Source organism: Gekko japonicus, unplaced genomic scaffold (assembly GCF_001447785.1).
Source record: "Gekko japonicus isolate JY-2015 unplaced genomic scaffold, Gekko_japonicus_V1.1 scaffold30, whole genome shotgun sequence".
In the NCBI taxonomy this organism is placed as follows: domain Eukaryota; kingdom Metazoa; phylum Chordata; class Lepidosauria; order Squamata; family Gekkonidae; genus Gekko; species Gekko japonicus.
In genome coordinates this window covers 271,012-289,957 of record NW_015168045.1, presented here as the reverse complement: position 1 = coordinate 289,957, position 18,946 = coordinate 271,012, and the positions used below count along the sequence as shown (strand labels likewise).

The 18,946-nt window shown below is 44.9% G+C and overlaps 1 protein-coding gene across 1 annotated transcript in view; it reads left to right on the top strand.

Moving 5' to 3' along the window:
• Positions 1 to 18,946, top strand: part of FAM73A (family with sequence similarity 73 member A) — a 66,986-nt gene that overhangs the window by 31,704 nt on the left and 16,336 nt on the right. The window contains exon 8 of the mRNA XM_015414254.1: positions 15,052 to 15,152. Within this exon, the coding sequence (XP_015269740.1) occupies positions 15,052 to 15,152 (101 nt within the window). The remainder of the gene's footprint in view (positions 1 to 15,051; positions 15,153 to 18,946) is intronic.

Here is an 18,946-nt window from a genome sequence, read left to right as displayed (position 1 = left end):
AAACACTTCTATTTCTCCTTTTCTCATGATCCAAGGCAGATACCCTATGAGGTAGGTTAAACTGAGTTGACTCTTGACCATAGGTTGCTGACCTTGAACTACAAACCTAACAATCCTGATTTTTATAGAGCATTTTAGCAAACTGGTGAAAAGCGAAAAAGGTCCATGTCTGCAGATTGAAGTCTTGCAAACTGTTGCAAATATGCTGTAAAGTAACTGCTGAAGTTTGGTAAGATACAGCTGTGGATAGACTGACAGCAAGATGCTAGTTGCAAGCTTTATAGAACAATGCAACTAGGAACTTTTGATTTTACCCTATAGTAGCAGTGAATTGTGTTCTATCACAAGCTTCTTTCAAAGCCCTGGGAAAGTTGAAATGTACTTTGTAATGAGGAGTTTAGAGCTTCTGGGGATCAAAGCCTTCGTAGAACCATGGTAGAGCTTTGCTTGCTGGCGATGCCTTGCTGTGTCTTGAGCAGTTCTGTATAACTAGGAGTAAGGCCTGTTGTGGGAAGAAATAGAACAAGCTCTAGAAAGAGGCTCCAGGTGAGTGTCCTGGCTGTGGCTGGTGGGGCAGCGGAGGGAAGGGGAAAATAGAGGGGGGCAAGCCATGTTTCTTTCCTTCTGCTTAGCTATAAGGCAGAGCTGTCTCAAGTCATTTTGCTGGCCCAAGTGGGTAGTATGGGAAGAGAGCCGCATGGTAACAGGTATGGTTCCCTCCACCCCGACTTATGTTGATTTGGGGTTATGCAGTGGCAGCTAAGGTAGAAAAGCACCTCCTCCTATGCTATGTTTTCTGGGCTCCAAGGGTCTGGAAAGTGGTTCCGTAGCCAGTTACAGGGTTGCTATATAATATTTCCTTTACATACTAAGAAGTCTCACAGGTCCCTCTGTAGATTTCTTAGCAATACCTTTGTGTAGGCTTGGAGATTTTAAAGCTAGGTAAGGTGTTTTACTGTTAAGATGCCAGTAAAACATCTGGCAGTCATGTGTTACTAAATCCCTAATGGGCAACCCAAGTTTTCAAATATGCAGCACTGGACTCCAAAGCTTACGATGCTGTAGTTTTAAAATAGATCTGATTCTCTGTTTTGTTTTGTTTTTATCTAATTGGTCCAAAAGAAATAAGGATGTAATTATGGTGAGTATCAGCTCAATTGATCCTAAATGTTGTGTAGTCATCTGTTAGGCTTAAAAGCCAGCTTTGAATGTATATACTGGATGCTATTTGAGTTTATTAGTCTTCAAGATAAAAGGGATAGCCAATCAATTAGCTTCTTCCTTAGATCCAGTTATTTGGCTCATGACTAAAAGTGATGGTCTATTGCCAGCTGATCTCAAATGAGGCAGACACATAACAAGAGTCTCCTTATGGCTGGCATGCAGCTGTGAGAAACTAAGAGATGAGCAAAAGAAAATGGGGAAGGAGGAATCTGTTTCTCCAGTTACCTCTGCCACCCCACTCACAGGAAAAAGGCCCATATTGGCAGGATAGGTGGGACTTGAAGCATTTTAATCTTTTTGGACATCTCAGGTGTCATAGCTTAGTCTCTGACCTTGGCTTTCACGAATTTGTTCCCAGTCTCTCCTACAGTATACATTGCCTAGTACTTCCCCACAACTGATCTAGCTTTCTGCTTGCCTCAGCAACTGCTGCACCAATTTTCAGCATATACTTACTTTCCCTTTTGTGGAATGTTCATGAACATTCTATGAGTTCACAAACAACCAGTTGGGAGGGAAAGCTTGCAGACAGGAAGTGGAAGATCAAATCGTAATAAGTACAAATATCTCTCTCTCTCTCTCTCTCTCTCTCTCTCTCTCTCTCTCTCTCTGCTTTTATGTTGCAACTTCCAAGTTTATTTGCAAATAGGATGTAGTAAAGGAAATTCTTAGTGGGACTAAACAAATGAGTGCAGTTATTTACTTCATAACTTGTCTTTCTGCCTGAACCTGATAGTGAATGAAGTGTTTGTTTATTCAAGTGCTATTCTTGCAGTAACATTGTTAGAATAAGTGAAATTGCCCCCCCACACACAGACACACACTTCTTCCCACTTCTGTAGTCAGGACACCTGTTAGAAAAAATGGAGAACCTGGGGACAATTCTTATTCAGAGTTACATGTTTCCTTTCCTTTTATTCTCTTAGAAACTCATACATTACAAATCTTGAGCAGCAGAAAATTCTTATTCATCCTTTTTTTATTTTTCTTTTTTTGATGCAAGGGATAAAAGCACTGAAGCAAATTTTGTTACTGCCAAAGTAATATTAGGATTATTATCTCTAAGCAGATAAAATAGTTTTCAAGGTATAGGGGGCAATGTTCCCTCTAAGCTGTGGAGTCTCGTGAGCAAAAATTCTACTTTGTGAACTACTGGCATTAAAGTTGTGAGCAAGCCATTTGGCTCCTGCATTAATTAGTTTGCTCTGGAGCCCTCCTTCCTGAGCTGAGACAAAAATGTGTGAGCTGGAGGATAAAAAACTGTGAGCTAGCTCACTCTAACTCAGCTTAGAGGGAACACTGATAGGGGGGTAACTGGCCAGTAACGAGTGGCTTAATATAGCATTCCCTAATGTTCTCAACAACAAAAAGAAAACAAAACGGCATTCAAGCAAGACATGGAAAAGGTATATTGATATTGTTTAGGCCACAGGGACAAATCCTATCAGAATAAGGTCTATTTGAAAATCTTCCTTGTAAACCCATGGAGGGTATAATAGTCTTGTAAACAGAAAAACTCTTCGATAATGTAGAGTAGTTGAATAATACATACAGGAAGGAATTACACATTTGTAAGCCCCTATCATGTCACCCTGCTGAACAAAGTCTGCAACCTTCCTCCAGCCTAAGAAGCCTTCCTCCAGTTTTAGTGGCTCTTCTATTGGTGGAAGGTTCCTTGGGTTAGAGGAAGGCTGATTGTAGGATGGTTGGATCCACTGTATGGACTTTAATGGACTTATAAGGGTGTAACTGCATTTAGGATAGCTCTATAGATCACAAGTTTGCTTTCTATCACCATGTGTCAAATTTTGGTGTTTTTTAAAAGTAGTTTGTGATAATTGAAGATGGAGAGATGAGCAAGGTTAACATCTAGAAAGTCACAATATACAGCTATAAGCAAGGTATCATTGCTGCTCTTCATGAGACTGAAAACTTAGTGAATATATTTGCTATGTTAATGTCGCTGTTTTAGCTATGGGGAAATGGGGCTGCTGCCCTGGACCCCACATAGGCAGTTCTGTTGGCTGGAGGGAGAAAAATTAAAAAGTTGCCATTGGCACAATGGCATTACATCACTTCCAGGGTTTTACCATAGAGTTTCAAGTTATTCTTAGAGCAGAGTGCCATCACTTCCGGGTTTTCTCTGGAAGTGACTCAATGCCATTGTGCCCCCCCCCCGACTCCCACCAGTTGCCAGCCCCAACTATGAGTGGTCCTGCACCGGGGGTCCCTCATTGCCATGCAGTTGTCTTGGCCGCCACTGCCCTCTCTGCTGCAGCCATGACTTAATGGGGGCTCCCAACTCCTGTGTCAGTGTGCTACTTGGCTTTTATGCCACAGCCACAGTTACAGCTTGAGAATTGTGGGATTGCCTTGAAGCTGCCCTGCCCCGGCATATGGCAACTGAGTTGAGGTGAGGGGCAGAATGAGTACTGTACAGAGCACATTATCCTTCTATGTCCTGGTCCTGCCTCACTGACAGCAGAGAGGGCCTATGCCTGAGCAGCCAGCCTCCCTTGATGTCTGGCCAGTTGACACTCCAGGCTGCAGCTCCATGGGGAAAAGGCAGCATGCACACTTGAGTGTGTCATGTGCTTGTTCTTTTTGTCCAGAGCCCATGCAGCAGCTGTCCTCACACTGCTTTCTGGCCACCATGGCCACCACCATTGCAGCAAACAACTCACAGGTGAGTAAGTATGGGATGGTGGGAATCACTAAAACCTCTCCTGGTAGCTTATTGTGGACTTACTATTCCTTGAACTAATGACAAGTGTCATGAGATTGCAGCACTTCTCATTAATAGTGATTCTTGCTTATCTTGTTGGCATCTCAAAAAACGACTTCATGTTTCTAACGCTGTTAGCTAGTTTTACATGTCTGAGTGTTACTGCTGTTGGATTTATCAATACATTGTATATTTTTATTTGCATTCAAAATTTTCTGAAAATTCCTTCTCAACAGTTGCCCTTGAAGAACCTGGGGATTTGATCTCTGAGTGTGTGTCTGTAGGCACACACACATTCATTCCTTACGTTAATGATACAGCTCTATGGGCCTAGAGATCATGAGCTGAATCACAATACAATCCCCTGAGATAAACTCTATCAATCATTTTCAATCATTACCCAGGAGAAATATTTTGCAACTGATAGGGTTACATTAGGATCTGGCACAGTCAACAGAGGTTTCGGTTTTTCACCTACAGGTGCATCAACTCCTTGTAAACAAGGAGAAATCAATTTCTGGGCTGCTGTTGTGTATCTCTTAGGCCAATACCAAGTTGGCCTGGCCATGCGGTCTTACAGACTTTCTGACCTTCGGTCCCAGAACAATAGCCAGCACGGATCCTAGCACGGACTAGTAGGTTCGCGCGGATCCGGATAGGAACATACGGGGACTGAGGACTTGTAAATAGAACAAATCACGGGAAGTTCTATTGTTGGGTGTGAGCGGGGACACGCATATAAGCTGGCATCGGACCGGCTAGTTTATCTTTCATTTTTGTAATGTAATCCCGAGCATCTGGACACCGTGACCGGCACCGTGCCCCAGCAGCAGATCTTCACTCCCCGCACCATCCCAGAGTCATGGCTGCTCCTGGAACCATCAAAGACTTTGACCACACTCATCCGGAGTTCTGGGAAGCATGGGTGGACAAGGTGATCAACCGCCTCGAATTCCATGACATCACCGACGACAGCAAGAAGCGGTCCCTCCTGGTAAGCTCCTGCAGGGTGGCCACTATCCGCCTGGTCAAGAGCCACTCTGGTGAAATTAGCAGACAAAACCTATGATGAACTGCTGAAAATCCTAAATGGCTACTTCACGCCAAAGCCCACAAAAATGGCGAAACGCATGGACCTATAAGCGCACATGCAAAAGTGCAGAGAAGGGGCCACAGTATACATGGCCGAGCTAAGCCAGCTAGCCATGGACTGCGAGCTGCCAGGAGTCGAGGAAGTCATCCTCACCCAGTTTGTTTGGGGCCTTCGCAATCCCAAACTACACCGCAAGCTCATGGGAACAGCTGACCTCACACCAGAAACAGCGCTACAGACTGCCATCGCATTCGAGAAGGCACACCGGGATCGACCGCAGTCGGCCGCAACGCACCAGGTATCCCTCGCAAAGGCCCCAACATCCTCCGATGATGAAGTGCTGCAGGTTCATCCACCCGACCACTGGCACGCTCACCCATCCCCATCCGGGACACCCTCCAAAGCATCGGCAAGCTGCGGGGAAGCTCGTGAGCGGAGGTCCTGCCGTTTCCGAGATGCCATCTGCCACTCCTGTGGAAAGCAGGGCCACATCTTCCGTGTCTGCCGCTCCAAAGGAAACAACCACCGCGCCATCACCCACCAGGAATCAGTGGAACTGCACAGCATGTCCATCCACCATAATCAGGTCCTCCGGGGGTCCTCCAATAAGATCAAAGTAACTGTCCGTATAGAGGGGGCCCTGTGCAAAATGGAACTAGACACTGGGTCTTCCCTCTCGATAATCTTGGAGGAGACCCTCTGCATGCTATGCCCAAAAGGGGGACCCCCATTGAAAGATATGGGACTGGTGCTAAGGGACTTAAAAAAAACCCCGTCGCCATCAAAGAAGTGGGCCAGTTACGCGTACAATACAAGGATTTTGATGGCCCACTGGAGCTGGCCGTGGTTGGGGGCTGTCTCACCAGTTTACTGGGCCTGTCTTGGTTTGAGGCTTTGGGTCTGGCCATCACCGGGATAAACAATATACAGTCGGGCAATTTCAGTAAGGTATGCGATGAGTTCCCCGCTGTTTTCGACGGATTGCTGGGACGCTACCGAAGGCCCCCAGTAACCCTGTCCCTTGATCCGGTGGTCCACCCGCTCCGCCTGAAAGCCCAATGGCCCCCATTCGCCCTCCGACCCAAGATTGACTCCTGGTCAGCCAAGGAGTCTTGGAGCCAGTTCCCCACACCAAGTGGGAAACCCCGATTGTCACCGCAGTCAAACCTAACGGGGATGTCCGCATTTGTGCTGATTACAAATGCGCCATAAACAAGGCTCTCCAGGACATGCGTACCCCGTCCCGGTGATCAGCCACGTAATGGCATCCCTTGCCAGCGCTAAGGTTTTCGGCACAGGCTTACCAGCAGTTGCCGGTAGACGAAGCAACGGCAGAGGCGCAGATGATTGTAACACACCGGGGGGCATTTAAAGTTCGTCATCTGCAGTTTGGGGTTGCTCTGGGATTTTTCCAAAACATAACGGACTGTTTACTTAAAGGGATTCCCTGAGTGCAACCCTTCTTCGATGACGTTCTGATAGTGGCACCATCATCCAAAGCGTTCGCCGACAGCCTGTGCACCATTCTCCAGAGATTTGACGCAGCAGGGCTGAAAATAAAACGGGGAAAATGCCTGCTAGGGGTCCCCAGCGTTGAGTTCCTGGGCTTCCAAGTCGACGCCAGCGGCATCCATCCTACACCAGACAAAATCAAGGCCATTGTGGATGTGCTGGACCCCTCCTCCAAAGCTGAGCTGCAGGCCTTCCTGGGCCTCTTAAATTTTTATCACACTTTTCTCCCTCACAAAGCTGCCATGGCCAAGCCCCTCCACTGCCTCCTAGACAAAAACGCCAAGTGGCAGTGGGGTTCGTGCCATGCTGCGACTTTCCGGGCCATTAAAGACTTGCTGGTCTCTAACACCGTATTAGCCCATATTGACGAATCCCTCCCTGTAGTGCTCGCGTGTGACGCATCGGCCTATGAGGTGGGAGCTGTTCTGGGACACAGGCTGGCTGATGGCCGCGAAGTCCCAGTGGCATATTATTCCTGGACCTTGTCAGCAGCGGAACGTAACTACGCCCAAATTGAAAAAGAGGCACTGGCAATTGTTGCGGGGGTCCAGAAGTTTCATGACTACCTATACGGCCGGGCCTTCACGATTGTCACGGACCATAAACCGCTGTTGGGACTATTGGCACCGGACCGCCGAACGCCCTAAATGTTATCCCTGCGGGTGTTGTGGTGGTCTATTTTCCTTGCAGGGTACCAGTACGCCCTGCTACACAGACCCAGCAAAGCAATGGGACATGCCGACGTGCTCAGCTGCCTGCCTCTTCCCGTCTCGGAACTGGATCCGGCTCCTGCGCACCAGATCCTCCTGCTTGAAGACCTCCCCGACTGGCCGGTGCAAGTACTCGATGTCTCAAACTATACCCGGAAGGATCGCATCCTGTCCCGGGTTCTGGACTGGGTGGGGAGGGACTGGCCCACAGGGCGAGTGGGCCCAGAATTTGCAGCCTTTACCTCCAGGTGGGATGAACTGTCGGTACATAAAGGCGGTCTCCTGTAGGGGAGTAGGGTCGTCATCCCCACCCCCCTGTGCAAGCGCGTGCTAGAGGCACTGCACAAAACCCACCCGGGAATTGTGCGCATGAAAGCCTTAGTGCACAGTTATGTCTGGTGGCCAGGGATGGACGGGGAGATCAAGGATGTGGTTAAACATTGTCAACCATGCCAGGAGAGAAGGCCGGCTCCCCCCAGGGCCCCAGTGCATCCATGGGAGCCCTCCCACAAGTTCTAGGCTCGCCTACACCTGGACTTTGCGGGTCCGTTCCAGGGACAGACTTTCTTCTAGTTGACACACACTCTAAGTGGCTGGAGGTCATCCCTGTCTCCTCTACCTCATCCGGTGCCGTGATCAGGGTCATGTGGAAAATATTCAGCTCACACAGCATCCCCGACACCCTGGTGTCAAACAACTGAATGACGTTTACATCAGCCAAATTTGCGGAGTTCATACATTGCTACGGGATTCAGCACATCCATTCTGCACCATTCCACCCGGCCACAAATGGACAGGCGGAGCGAATGGTGCATACCACCAAAGAGGCACTCCAGAGGATCGTCCAAGGCGAGTGGACCTACAGGCTAGTGGCTTTCCTGTTTGGCCAACAAACAACCCCACACACGTCCATGGGGCGATGCCCTGCCGAACTCCTGATGGGCTGGCACTTGACGACCCAACTGGACCACCTACACCCAACCAGGCGCCAGACCACAGCCCGGGCTCTGTCCAGCAAGAAGCACCCAGCGGGTTGTTTCTGGAGGACTTGGTCTACGTCCGGAATTATGCCCAGGGTCCACCCTGGATCTCAGCTTGGGTAGTAAGGGTGACGGGCCCCCTCTCTTACGAAATCTCCACCGAAGATGGCCAGAGGCTCCGGAGGCACATTGATCAACTCCCTCGCTGCATGCTACCATTGGGAGATCCGGACCCCTGAGCCATGGAGGACAGCGAAACAAGAAGAGGCCGAGGAGCCAGCGGTAGGACTCGAGGACTCACTCCGACCATTCCGGCCCCAGGTCCCGCTCCAACCCTGAACTCCGACCAGGGTGGCCATATCAGGGCACCGCCGGTTGCCGCAACCACACCGCCCTCTTTGCCTGCTTCCACACATGCAGAGCCCCCGATAGGGCCCCGCCACTCAACTAGAGAACGGAGGCAACCAGAGTACTTGCGGGACTATGTGCAATAGTACTTTGGAACTATGGGGGGAGGGGTGTTGTGTATTAAGATGGCCACTGCCGCGTGGGTCCAGCCATGTGGTCTTACGGACTTTCTGACCTTCGGTCCCAGAACAATAGCCAGCTCGGATCCTAGCGCGGACCAATAGGTTCGCGCGGATCTGGATAGGAACCTATGGGGACTGAGGACTTGTAAATAGAACAAATCACGGGAAGTGGGGGGGTGTTGGGTGTGAGCGGGGACACGCATATAAGCCGGCATTGGACTGGTTAGTTTATCTTTAGTTTTTGTAATGTAATCCGATAAACGTGAGCTGATTTCACTCTGCTATGCCTGGAACTCCAGTACTTTTCAGCTGCACTCTAAAAACCAGTGTTCCAATGTGTCTGTCCACCCCAATGCACACAAATATGTCCTATTAGAGTACAGCCTATTACTATATCCACTGATAACTGAGATGGAATTGTAGTTAGCAGAGACAGTATAAAAACTCTCTTGCAGTATGGCACAGTCTCACACACACTTTCAAAAAACCATCTGGGGTTCTCCATGCATAAATGCTGGAAGAAATCAAGACTTCATTCAGATGTTGCAGCAAACCTCTCTCTGTGCATGTGGAGCAGAGTTTCTGATGCTTTGACTCATGCTCTAATTTACCATGATACCTGAATGCAGGTACATAGTCAAATTGGAGTTTATTTCTTCCCTGCAAACTGAGATTCCCGTGGGTTAGAATCTTGATTAATGCAGAGAAAACAAACTTCAGTTTGATCAGGCACTTGAATTCAGACATATATAAAAATTGATTCAAACGCAAAACTTCCAAAAACAAGAAACTTTAAAATGTGCTCCACACGTGAGGAGAAGAGGGAACAGAACAGATGAGCATGGCATCAAACAGAGCAAATGTTGATGGTGTGCTACAGTCAAATGCTATGCAGGTTTGTATTCTTGCTTCTTAGTCTTCAAGTGGGTGTTTAGAAGAAGGAACAAAGCAAAATAAAACAAGTATTCCCATGCCTCCCTGTTTTTATCATGAAGCATCATGCTTCTATGAATCAGCCGTATGAAATTTACTTGTTCTACTGCCTCTTATCAGATACACTTTTATTTACAGGGAAAGTAAATGCAAATTACTAGGCCTTAATCTTCCCCTTTCATTGTATTCCCTCCTTCAAGTTTCAGCAAGTACACTATGCTTTATGTAAAAAAAAAAGAAATTGAAATTATTGTTACTGATCCTCATGGAATCAGTGCAACAAAGCTGGTGGTACTTATTAAAAGCTGTTCCTTCTTTGCTGTGTGGATTTTAGTTTGTTTTCAGTGGTTGGAACAGGTAAGTAACATGGTTTCTGCACATTGGGGCAGAGACAGTTAGAGCCAAAATGTACAAGAACATAGAAAGATGGTGGATTCCCACTCCATTTATTCTGGTGAACCCTTTCAGGGAGCCCCAGCATCTCACTTTGGTCCAGGAGATGGCAGACAGTGGCCATTGTGAGCTTCCAACATAGTCTGGAGAGGACTGGGAATGGCCTGGCACAGAGCCCAGTGTTGTGCTGTGCCAAAGTGTGGGCTGGCTGTTGGGAACAGGTGGGTTGGAAACAGTGATCTGTCTGGCTGTTTTGATTGCAGTAAAGATTATGAAGAGTAGATAGAACTGTTTGTTCAGATATTTTAAAGGTGCTTTTCTGTAGAAGGTGATGCTATCCTTGAATGGTGTGCAAGTAGCAGAAGGGCTTCTTTAAATAAGCATGCTTCCTGAGAATGCTCATGTGTTGATGTGTCAGCATGACACTGTGTTGAGTATGCTCTTTTTTACTATCTCTGCCCATCATAAAGGATGAACCAACTGTGGAAGCTATAGAGGAGAGTCATCCCAATGAATGCGCTGGATCTATGACCCAAAGTTTGTATGTGTTTTAAAGAAACATTGAATTGAGTTCAGTGAAGAGTTCAGTGAAATAAGGTGTGCTTTAAATGGAAATAAAATCAAGGAAGCTCTTGGAATACTAGGTATACTGATAATACATCTGGTAATGATACCTTGGCTACATTTGTGTTGTAGCTACTTGTCCAGTTTTACATCAGTTGCTGGAACACCAGCCTTTTTTAACCAATTCATTGATTATCTCTTCAGGGATGCCTACAAGGATAATTTTTAGTCCTCAGAAGCCATTATTTGAAGAATGCAGTTTTACTACTTGTATAAATGAACAGTCAGCTGTTGGTTGCCAATAGTACTTGGGGAGAAAAAAAACACACACTTATTTTTAACACTTGCTCCTGTAGTCACTCTTTCTCATATGCTAGAGGTTAATTGACTATCACCAGCACTTTATGAACTTTACTGTATAACTGAATTGTTTTAAATGTTTTTATGTGGATTTTAATTGTTACTTATGTGTCAGCTATGTTTTGACTGATGTGAGCCGCCCTGAGCCTGCTTTGCGGGGAGGGCGGGGTACAAATTGAACCAATAAAATAATAATAATAATAAGTAAACTGTTCTATTTTTCAGTAATTACTGAAATGTATTTAGCAGTTGGATATATGTTGAAGATATGCCCAGTAGCTCTCTCCGTATTGAAATGGAAATAATCCTACTTGTTATTATTTTGCAATTGTCTTAAATTGTCTTTCTAATGATTCTGCTTTAGGAAATCTACTACCTGAGTAGGCGAAAGTAAAGAACTTCTAAAAATATGTATGCTGAAAGCATATAAAGTAACATTTCATGCTGTAAGGCCCTGCACTGCATGAGAATCTGGGACTGGCTGCCAAGGGCAGCCATGTGGATCAAGCAGCTGTGCATTCCTAGGGCTTTCATTGTGCTGGAGTCTCCAATCTAAAGCTGTCCTAAACATTTGTTTCATATATATATATATATATACCTTTAATTAATAGTTTTCTGCCCAGCACTTGTCACTGAGTTTGGCGAAAAGTTGCATTGTAAACTGGAGTTTATAGTCGTAGATACTTTAAAATGTTAGTCTCACCTTTGTTTCCCCCTCTTTGAATGGGTCTCTTATTTGAACTCTGCCAAAACCTTGTCATAAGTTTAGTTAGCTAGTTTCTATCACCTTCATGAATTTTTCTACCTAAATTGCAAATTTAGGTTGATTATATCTGCTGCACAGAATTAAGCATAGAAACAAGAATATAAGTAAAGGCTGTAAGCTAGAAACAAGCATGATGTTTGCAGTCCTTTCTTGAAGGTCCCCACACATCAGAGCTTTGGAAAGTTGTGCCATTTTTCCGTAACACTATGTGGTCATGCTGTGTATTTTCTAGGTATATGCTTGTTTGAATATGGCCTTATCTTCCTTGAATTGTAGGAATGCAATCTAAAATGGCCCTAGAACTTGAATGAGGAGGAACTATCTACCTTTCATAGCCTCTCACTTTCTTTTCTTAGAGCAGTGGTCTTAGATTTTTACAGTAGCCAAAGCACACATAATATTCCCAGGAGTTATACCATTAAATGCTCCCCAGGTTCCAATAATCCTAAAAATACAAATTCGTAAGAGTGATCCATATGTAACCTTTTGATTAGGTGATACAGTGCTACAGTCTGCGGGTGATTCTGGATGTCTCCCTTTTTATGGAGGCCCAGGTCACCAAAGTTGCTAGGTCAGCCTTTTATCATCTTCAGCTGGTCAGACAGCTGGCTCCCTACCCTTTCTTCCCAGGACTTGGTGATGGTGATCCATGCAATGGTCACTTCTAGGCTTGACTACTGCAACTCGCTCTACGCAGGCCTACCTTTGAACCTGATCCAGAAGCTTCAGCTGGTACAAAATGCAGCAGTGTGCCTGCTGACTGGGATGTCTGTGCACACGCACGTTCAGCCAGTGCTTTGCCAGCTGCATTGGTTGCCGGTTGAGTACTGAGTCAGATTCAAGGCCTTTAAAGCCTTACGTGGCTAGGGACCAGCATACCTGCGGGACCGTCTCTTCCCATATGTTCCCTAAAGAGCCTTGCACTCTTCGGACTAGCACTGTTTAGTGGTCCCTGGCCCAAAACATGTCCACCTTGCCTCGACCAGAACCAGGGCCTTTTCTGCTCTGGCCTGGTGGAATATGCTCCCAATTGAGTTAAAGCCCTGCGGGATTTGCTGCAATTCTGCAGCACCTGTAAAATGGAGCTATTCCACCAAGCCTTTAGTTGAGGCAGCAGACATCAAATCACATCGGCCCCTCCTGCTTTCAGTTGCTCCATGGCACTATTTATATTAATTAGTGCTAGGAGCAGCTGATTTATACCATCGAAGTGCACCATCACCCCTACCTGGCATGGGTCTAGCACAGGGGTGGCCAAACTGTGGCTCGGGAGCCACATGCGGCTCTTTCACACATATTGTGTGGCTCCTGACAAGGCAGCTGGGAAAGCGAAGGGGAGGCATGCCTCCCCAATCGGTCTTCCCTTCCCCAGCCAGTATTCCCCTCCCTGGGTAGGCTTGAGGTGTGGCGGGGAGCAGAGAAAGCAAGCAACTTTAAATGCATTCTGCCTTGAGCCTGCTTTGCGGGGAGGGTGGGGTATAAATGGGGTATAAATTTGACTAAAAATAAATAAATAAACCCCCCCCCCCCCGGGCCGGCCAGCTTGGTGAAGACATTTGTCTCCTTAAATCTCTTATCCAATCCAAGCTGGCTGGCGTGGGGGTGTGGAGGGATTTGGAGAACACTTTTAAAGTTGCTTTCTTTCAGCTTCTCCCTTCATCCCTCCCTCCCTCCTTTTCTCCCCGTTTATTTGCTCTCTTTCCACCTCTCTCTCTTTTCCCCTCCCTCCCCTATTTGCTTTCTTTCCTGGTGGCAGCAGAAATCTACCAAGTTTAGGTACACAAAGCGTGTTTAAAGGTAAAACCGTCTCCCCAATAAACAAGAACGTCACAGTGGTCTTTACTGTACAGATTGGGGGAAATTCCTAAAGCATCACTGCCAGTGCTGTCCTTCCAATTTTTCCTCCCACTTCTACAATGAACAAGGGTAGAGGACTGAGGGCAGGGGTAGGAGGATGACTGGAGCAACCAAGTATATGGCAACCCTCTGGAAAAGTGAATGATTCTGATTAAAAATATACTTTAATACCAAGTTTTGATACAAGAATTGAATCTGTAAAATAAATCCATATATGCTCAATGTTGGGGGATCCTTGGGAATGGTGTGGGATTCAAAAGGCTGTAGCAATGGAAAGCAGCAAAGATCTTATATAAACTCCTATCCATTTGCTATTGGTCATATCTAAGCCATGAAATCTCAAGGAATAATTTTATATTTCATTTCATAGATGGAATTAAAATCAATAATCCTAAAAATACCAATTCTTTGGAATGTGATGTATTCTTATGCATTCAGCTAAAGTTCACACTGTTACTTATGAAGTAGTTGAACATTTTGAATGACTTTTTGCAATCAACTTAGGTCCAGTCCAGTTTCCAGAATGCGTAATGAATTAATACATTTATTTTAATGAGTTTACTGTCAAAGTTTCATGTTAATGTTACTACTGTAGGCTGCATAAAAAGTTTTTTTCCATTTCAAAGGTTTTGAATTTTGTTTCAGTAATTTTGTTTTTATTTTAAATGTTGGCCTAAAATTATTAGAAAAAATAATTTTAAAATTTAATGCCTCTTATAATTTTTTACATGAGTTGTAGCCAATGGTTATCAACTATCAACAGAAGGGCACTTCCCTGTGGCAGAGAAGGGAGCATAATTTTCCCCATCCCGCCCCCTCTGCAGACCTACACACTGAAATTGATTCTGTCAAACAGATCTGTCCCTACAGGGTGGGGAATCCCCCCCCCCCCCATGTTTTTCTGGGTGTCCCCTGTCCTCCAGGAACAGGATTTTAGTAAACATTCTGGGCTGCAGCAAGAAAGTCATTCTCCACATCTGGTAACCCTACCACGCGTAGTAAGTTCTGCAAGGTTAGTATTAGGCTAGCTTCTTTTTAAAATGTCATTGGGTGATCACTTGATCACTTGAAATAAAGCATGCCATAACCTACCCTGAGCCCTTCAGATAGGGCAGGGAAAAAATGAATAATTAACCAGTGTGGTGTACTGGTTAGAGTGTTGGTCTAGGATCTGGGAGGCCCAAATTCAAATCACCACTCTGCTGTAGGCCCCACCCCCCTCTGTCTGTCTAACTCACCTCACAGGATTGTTAAGATAAAATGGAGGAGGGAAGAATGATGCCGTAAGCTACTTTTGTTCTCCATAAATATCTAAATAAACAAATGTAACTCATTAGTCACCATTAACTGGGATTATGTATAATATGCAAAATATATTGTAATGAACTTTTTCTCCCTTTTAAGATAAAGACACAGATATCACTGTGAAGGATAATACAGATGAATTCAGTCTGCGGGATACATTAAGCATTGCCTCTACAGATTCATTTGTTTCAGCTGCGGAGGTATGTTGAAGGAGCACTTGCTATTTTATTGCATAATCAGACCTCTGAACTAGAATTTTCTTTCAGTCAGTGGTCTCTACTGGGCAGTAATAACTTCTCATACAACAGGGTGTCTTACAAAAATGTGTGCAAGTTTACATAGTAAGTGGCTTGGTAGTGGCTTTTGAACATATTTATTATATATAGTTTGCCTTTCTCAGTGGAACCTAAGGCAGATTTCACAGAATGAGTCAATATAATCAACAGGATGGAACATTCAATAAACAATGAAAAAGGATTTGGATTGTAGAACCCACCAGAAATCTAAAAGACAGAACTGAAGCAAAGAATAAATGTTAACATGACATGTTAAATTATGCAAAAATTACAGAGTAGCATCCAATTTACAGCAAGGTATACACAGTAGTACAGACCACAGTCCCTAATAATTTGTCCAAGTAACTATGTGAATTATTTTGTACAGTGCTACCCTGTTTCCTGCTTGGAAAGCTCTCTTGAATAATTTAGTTTTGCATCGTTTGCAGAAAGCTGGGAGAGTGGGAGCCTTCCTGACCTTCTCAGAGAGACTGTTCTGTAAAGTGGGGGCCACAATAAAGAATGCACGTGTATAGGCAGTGGTTGATTTTGCCGATTTGCAGGTTGGCACCTGCAGAAGGCCCTGCTCAGATGAATGAAGCTGTCGTTGTGGAGTTTAGGGGAGAGACAGGATCACAGATATGAGGGTCCAAGGCCATGTTTAAACACAGACAAAGGTCAGGGGTCCTTGTTGCTCCTATTGAATTTATGTGCTGCCTTTGCCACCATGAACCATAACAGCTTGTTGGGGGTGCCTACTTAGATGTAGTACTGCATATGAGATTTCTCTGACACACAGACCCTATATACATAAGACTTGTATGTGTACACCCAATTTCCATGATGGATGTTGAGTCTGCTAACTGATGGGCAGCCAGTGGAGTGGCAGCAGAATGGGAGTAATATGCATGCTCCATCTAGCTCCTCATAATAGCTAAGTTGCAGCATTCTGCACCAAATGGAGTTTCCAAATCTTTTTTGACAGGAGACCAATGTACAGTGCATTGTAGTACTCTAGTCTCAGTGTCACCATGGCATGGATCCATTTGGCCGGATCAGCCAATTCAAGGTAAGGAGCCATATATTGAGCTATGCTGTGTTGGGAAAAAAACCTTTTTTGTAACTGCATTAACTTGCTTCTCCAGCAATAATGGTGAGTCCAAGTATAACCCCGAGGTTCTTAACTGAGTCAGGGTTAGCTGGACCCCACTTAAAGTGGGGAGCATAATGTCCTTCAAGGACTTTGCCTTCCCAACCAGCATTACCTCTGTCATTCCAGGATTTGGTTTCAATTTGTTCACTCTTAGCCATGTCGCCATAGCAGCCAGACAGCGAATTAGACCTGTGCTATGTCACCTGCATATTGATGACAGCCAACCCGAAAATTTCTATTGATTTGGTCTAAGGGTTTTACATAAAGATTGAAGAGCATGGGGAATTTTATGTTTAGTTCGCCAGTTTGGTGTAGTGGTTAAGTGTGCGGACTCTAATCTGGGAGAACCGGGTTTGATTCCCCACTCCTCCACTTGCACCTGCAGATGTGACCTTGGGTCAATCACAAGCTTTGGCACAGCTGTCCTTGAAAAAGAGCAGTTTCTGTCAAGACTTCTCTCAGCCCCACCTACCTCACAGGGTGTCTGTTGTGGGGAGGGGGAGGGAAAGGAGTTTGTAAGCCGCTCTGAGACTCCCAAGTGAAGGTCGGGGAATAAATCCTATCTCTTCTTCTTCTTCTCTTCTTATGTATTTGTTTAATGTTCTCCTTTTTATAATACCAGTAAAGGTAAGAACATTACACCTTGTGAGACTCCACAGAATAGGTCCCACACTGATGATAACTGGTCTCCAATGGAAATTCTTTGTGTCTGTTCCATGAGGAATTATTTGAACCAGTCCAATGGACAACCCTGATGCCTGCTTCTGCCTCCAGCCACTCCCAACAAGATAGTATGGTTCACTGTGTCAAAGGCAGCAGATAAATCCAGTAGGAACAACTTGGAGGTCTAACCTTTGTCTATGTTTAGACAGAGGTCATCAACTAAAGCTAGCAGAGCCATCTCCATCCCATAGCCCAGTCTGGAACCAGACTGAAAAGGTCTAGAGTAGATGGGTTATCCAAGAAGATCTGGAGTTGGTCTGCTCCTACCCTCTCAATAACTTCCTGTAGGAAGGGCAGATTAGAGACAGGGCAATAATTGGCTACATCCCACCACCAAACCAAAAACAGGGATGGGGGGGGGTTAGTAGAGGATGGCTAATGGCTTCTTTGAGTGATCAAGGGAAGGTGCCCTGAGTTAATGATTGATCTATACCAAGGATTAGGTGATGTGATCTTTACATGATTTTAGAAGCCAGGATGGCCAAGAATCCAGAGCACAAATTGTAGCCTTCACTGATGGAGCAATCGTAAATCTGGTATAGCTTTGTGTGATGCCACATAGAATAGTAACGTCAAAGCCTGGATTTATTTGCTGGTGAGGGATGTGGTAGAAGATGCAGTTCCTTTCTTGTTTCTTGGGCAAAAGTAAGACCCTTTCAGCTTTGCAGAAATTTGTCAGATTTCACCCAAGTAAACTTAGATCAAGGAGAACAATTTAGTTTGTAGTCGGAATCTTGGATAGGCAGCTGGTTTTTGAATGTTTACTGTGTGCATCTCGGCATGATCAATCACATAAATGATTGAAGATACAAATTTAGTGGCAGAAGGCAAAACCCATGGTTCCCTACAACAGACATAATGGTACACTTTTCCATTTGTTGGGCTACTTATCCCAGGCACACATTACTCTGCACATTTAGGCAAATAGCTCTAGAAAGAGCAGGTCAGCTACCTCTAGAAGGCCAAGGAACCAGTTTCTTAGTTTCTTTTAAGAACAAGACTACTTTTATTGGGGGGAGGCCTCAAATGCTTTTATTCTGGAGACACTGAAAAATCACAGTCCCAACATATATACTGGGAAATAAATTTAGCTTGTATTTGTAAGATAATTACAGGTAAGTATGTTTAGGACTGCAGCCAGTGTGTTTAGTATAGATTATTGAAAGATTCTTCTCTGTGTATCAGATGGGTATGTTCTGCTCCAGAGTAAATTAATTTTGAGTTCTTGCATATTTCCTTTCCCCAAAATCATACTTTTACAAATCATGGATTCCTCCTTGAGTTTGTGAGAGTGCCTTCTACATGCAGAAGGTCCTTTTGTATCCAATGCCACAATAACTGACTCTTTAAAATGGCAAGGAATAGGATTGGTGTGTTTAGAGGATCTGGAATATGAACTTTAGAAGAGCACTTCAATGACACAGATTACGAACTCTAAGAAAACACTGAACTGCCAGCAGTTGGTCTCCATGGGATACTGTCTTTGAAGTATCCTTATTCTGTCAGCACTGCCTTAACTATGCTTGCTTTAGTGGTGTGCATACCTTTCCAGGTATCTTGTAACCACACTGTACGGCTAAAAGGCATTGGAATTATGACTGTTATGTATATTTTAAAAAGTCCTTTCCAGAATAGAAAATTTTGATTTTCTTTTTGTTGTCAAGGAACTGAAATTGTTCTGCCTTAAAATTGTATAGTTCCTCTTTCACCTGTTCTTAATCCCCCCACTGGTAAAATATAATTCGAAGATTGCTTCTGAATCATCTCCCCTTCCTTGTATGTCTTGGCTTTTCTGGTATGTGCCACAAAAGCAGTTGTGTTTTCAGCTAATGAAGACTCTTTT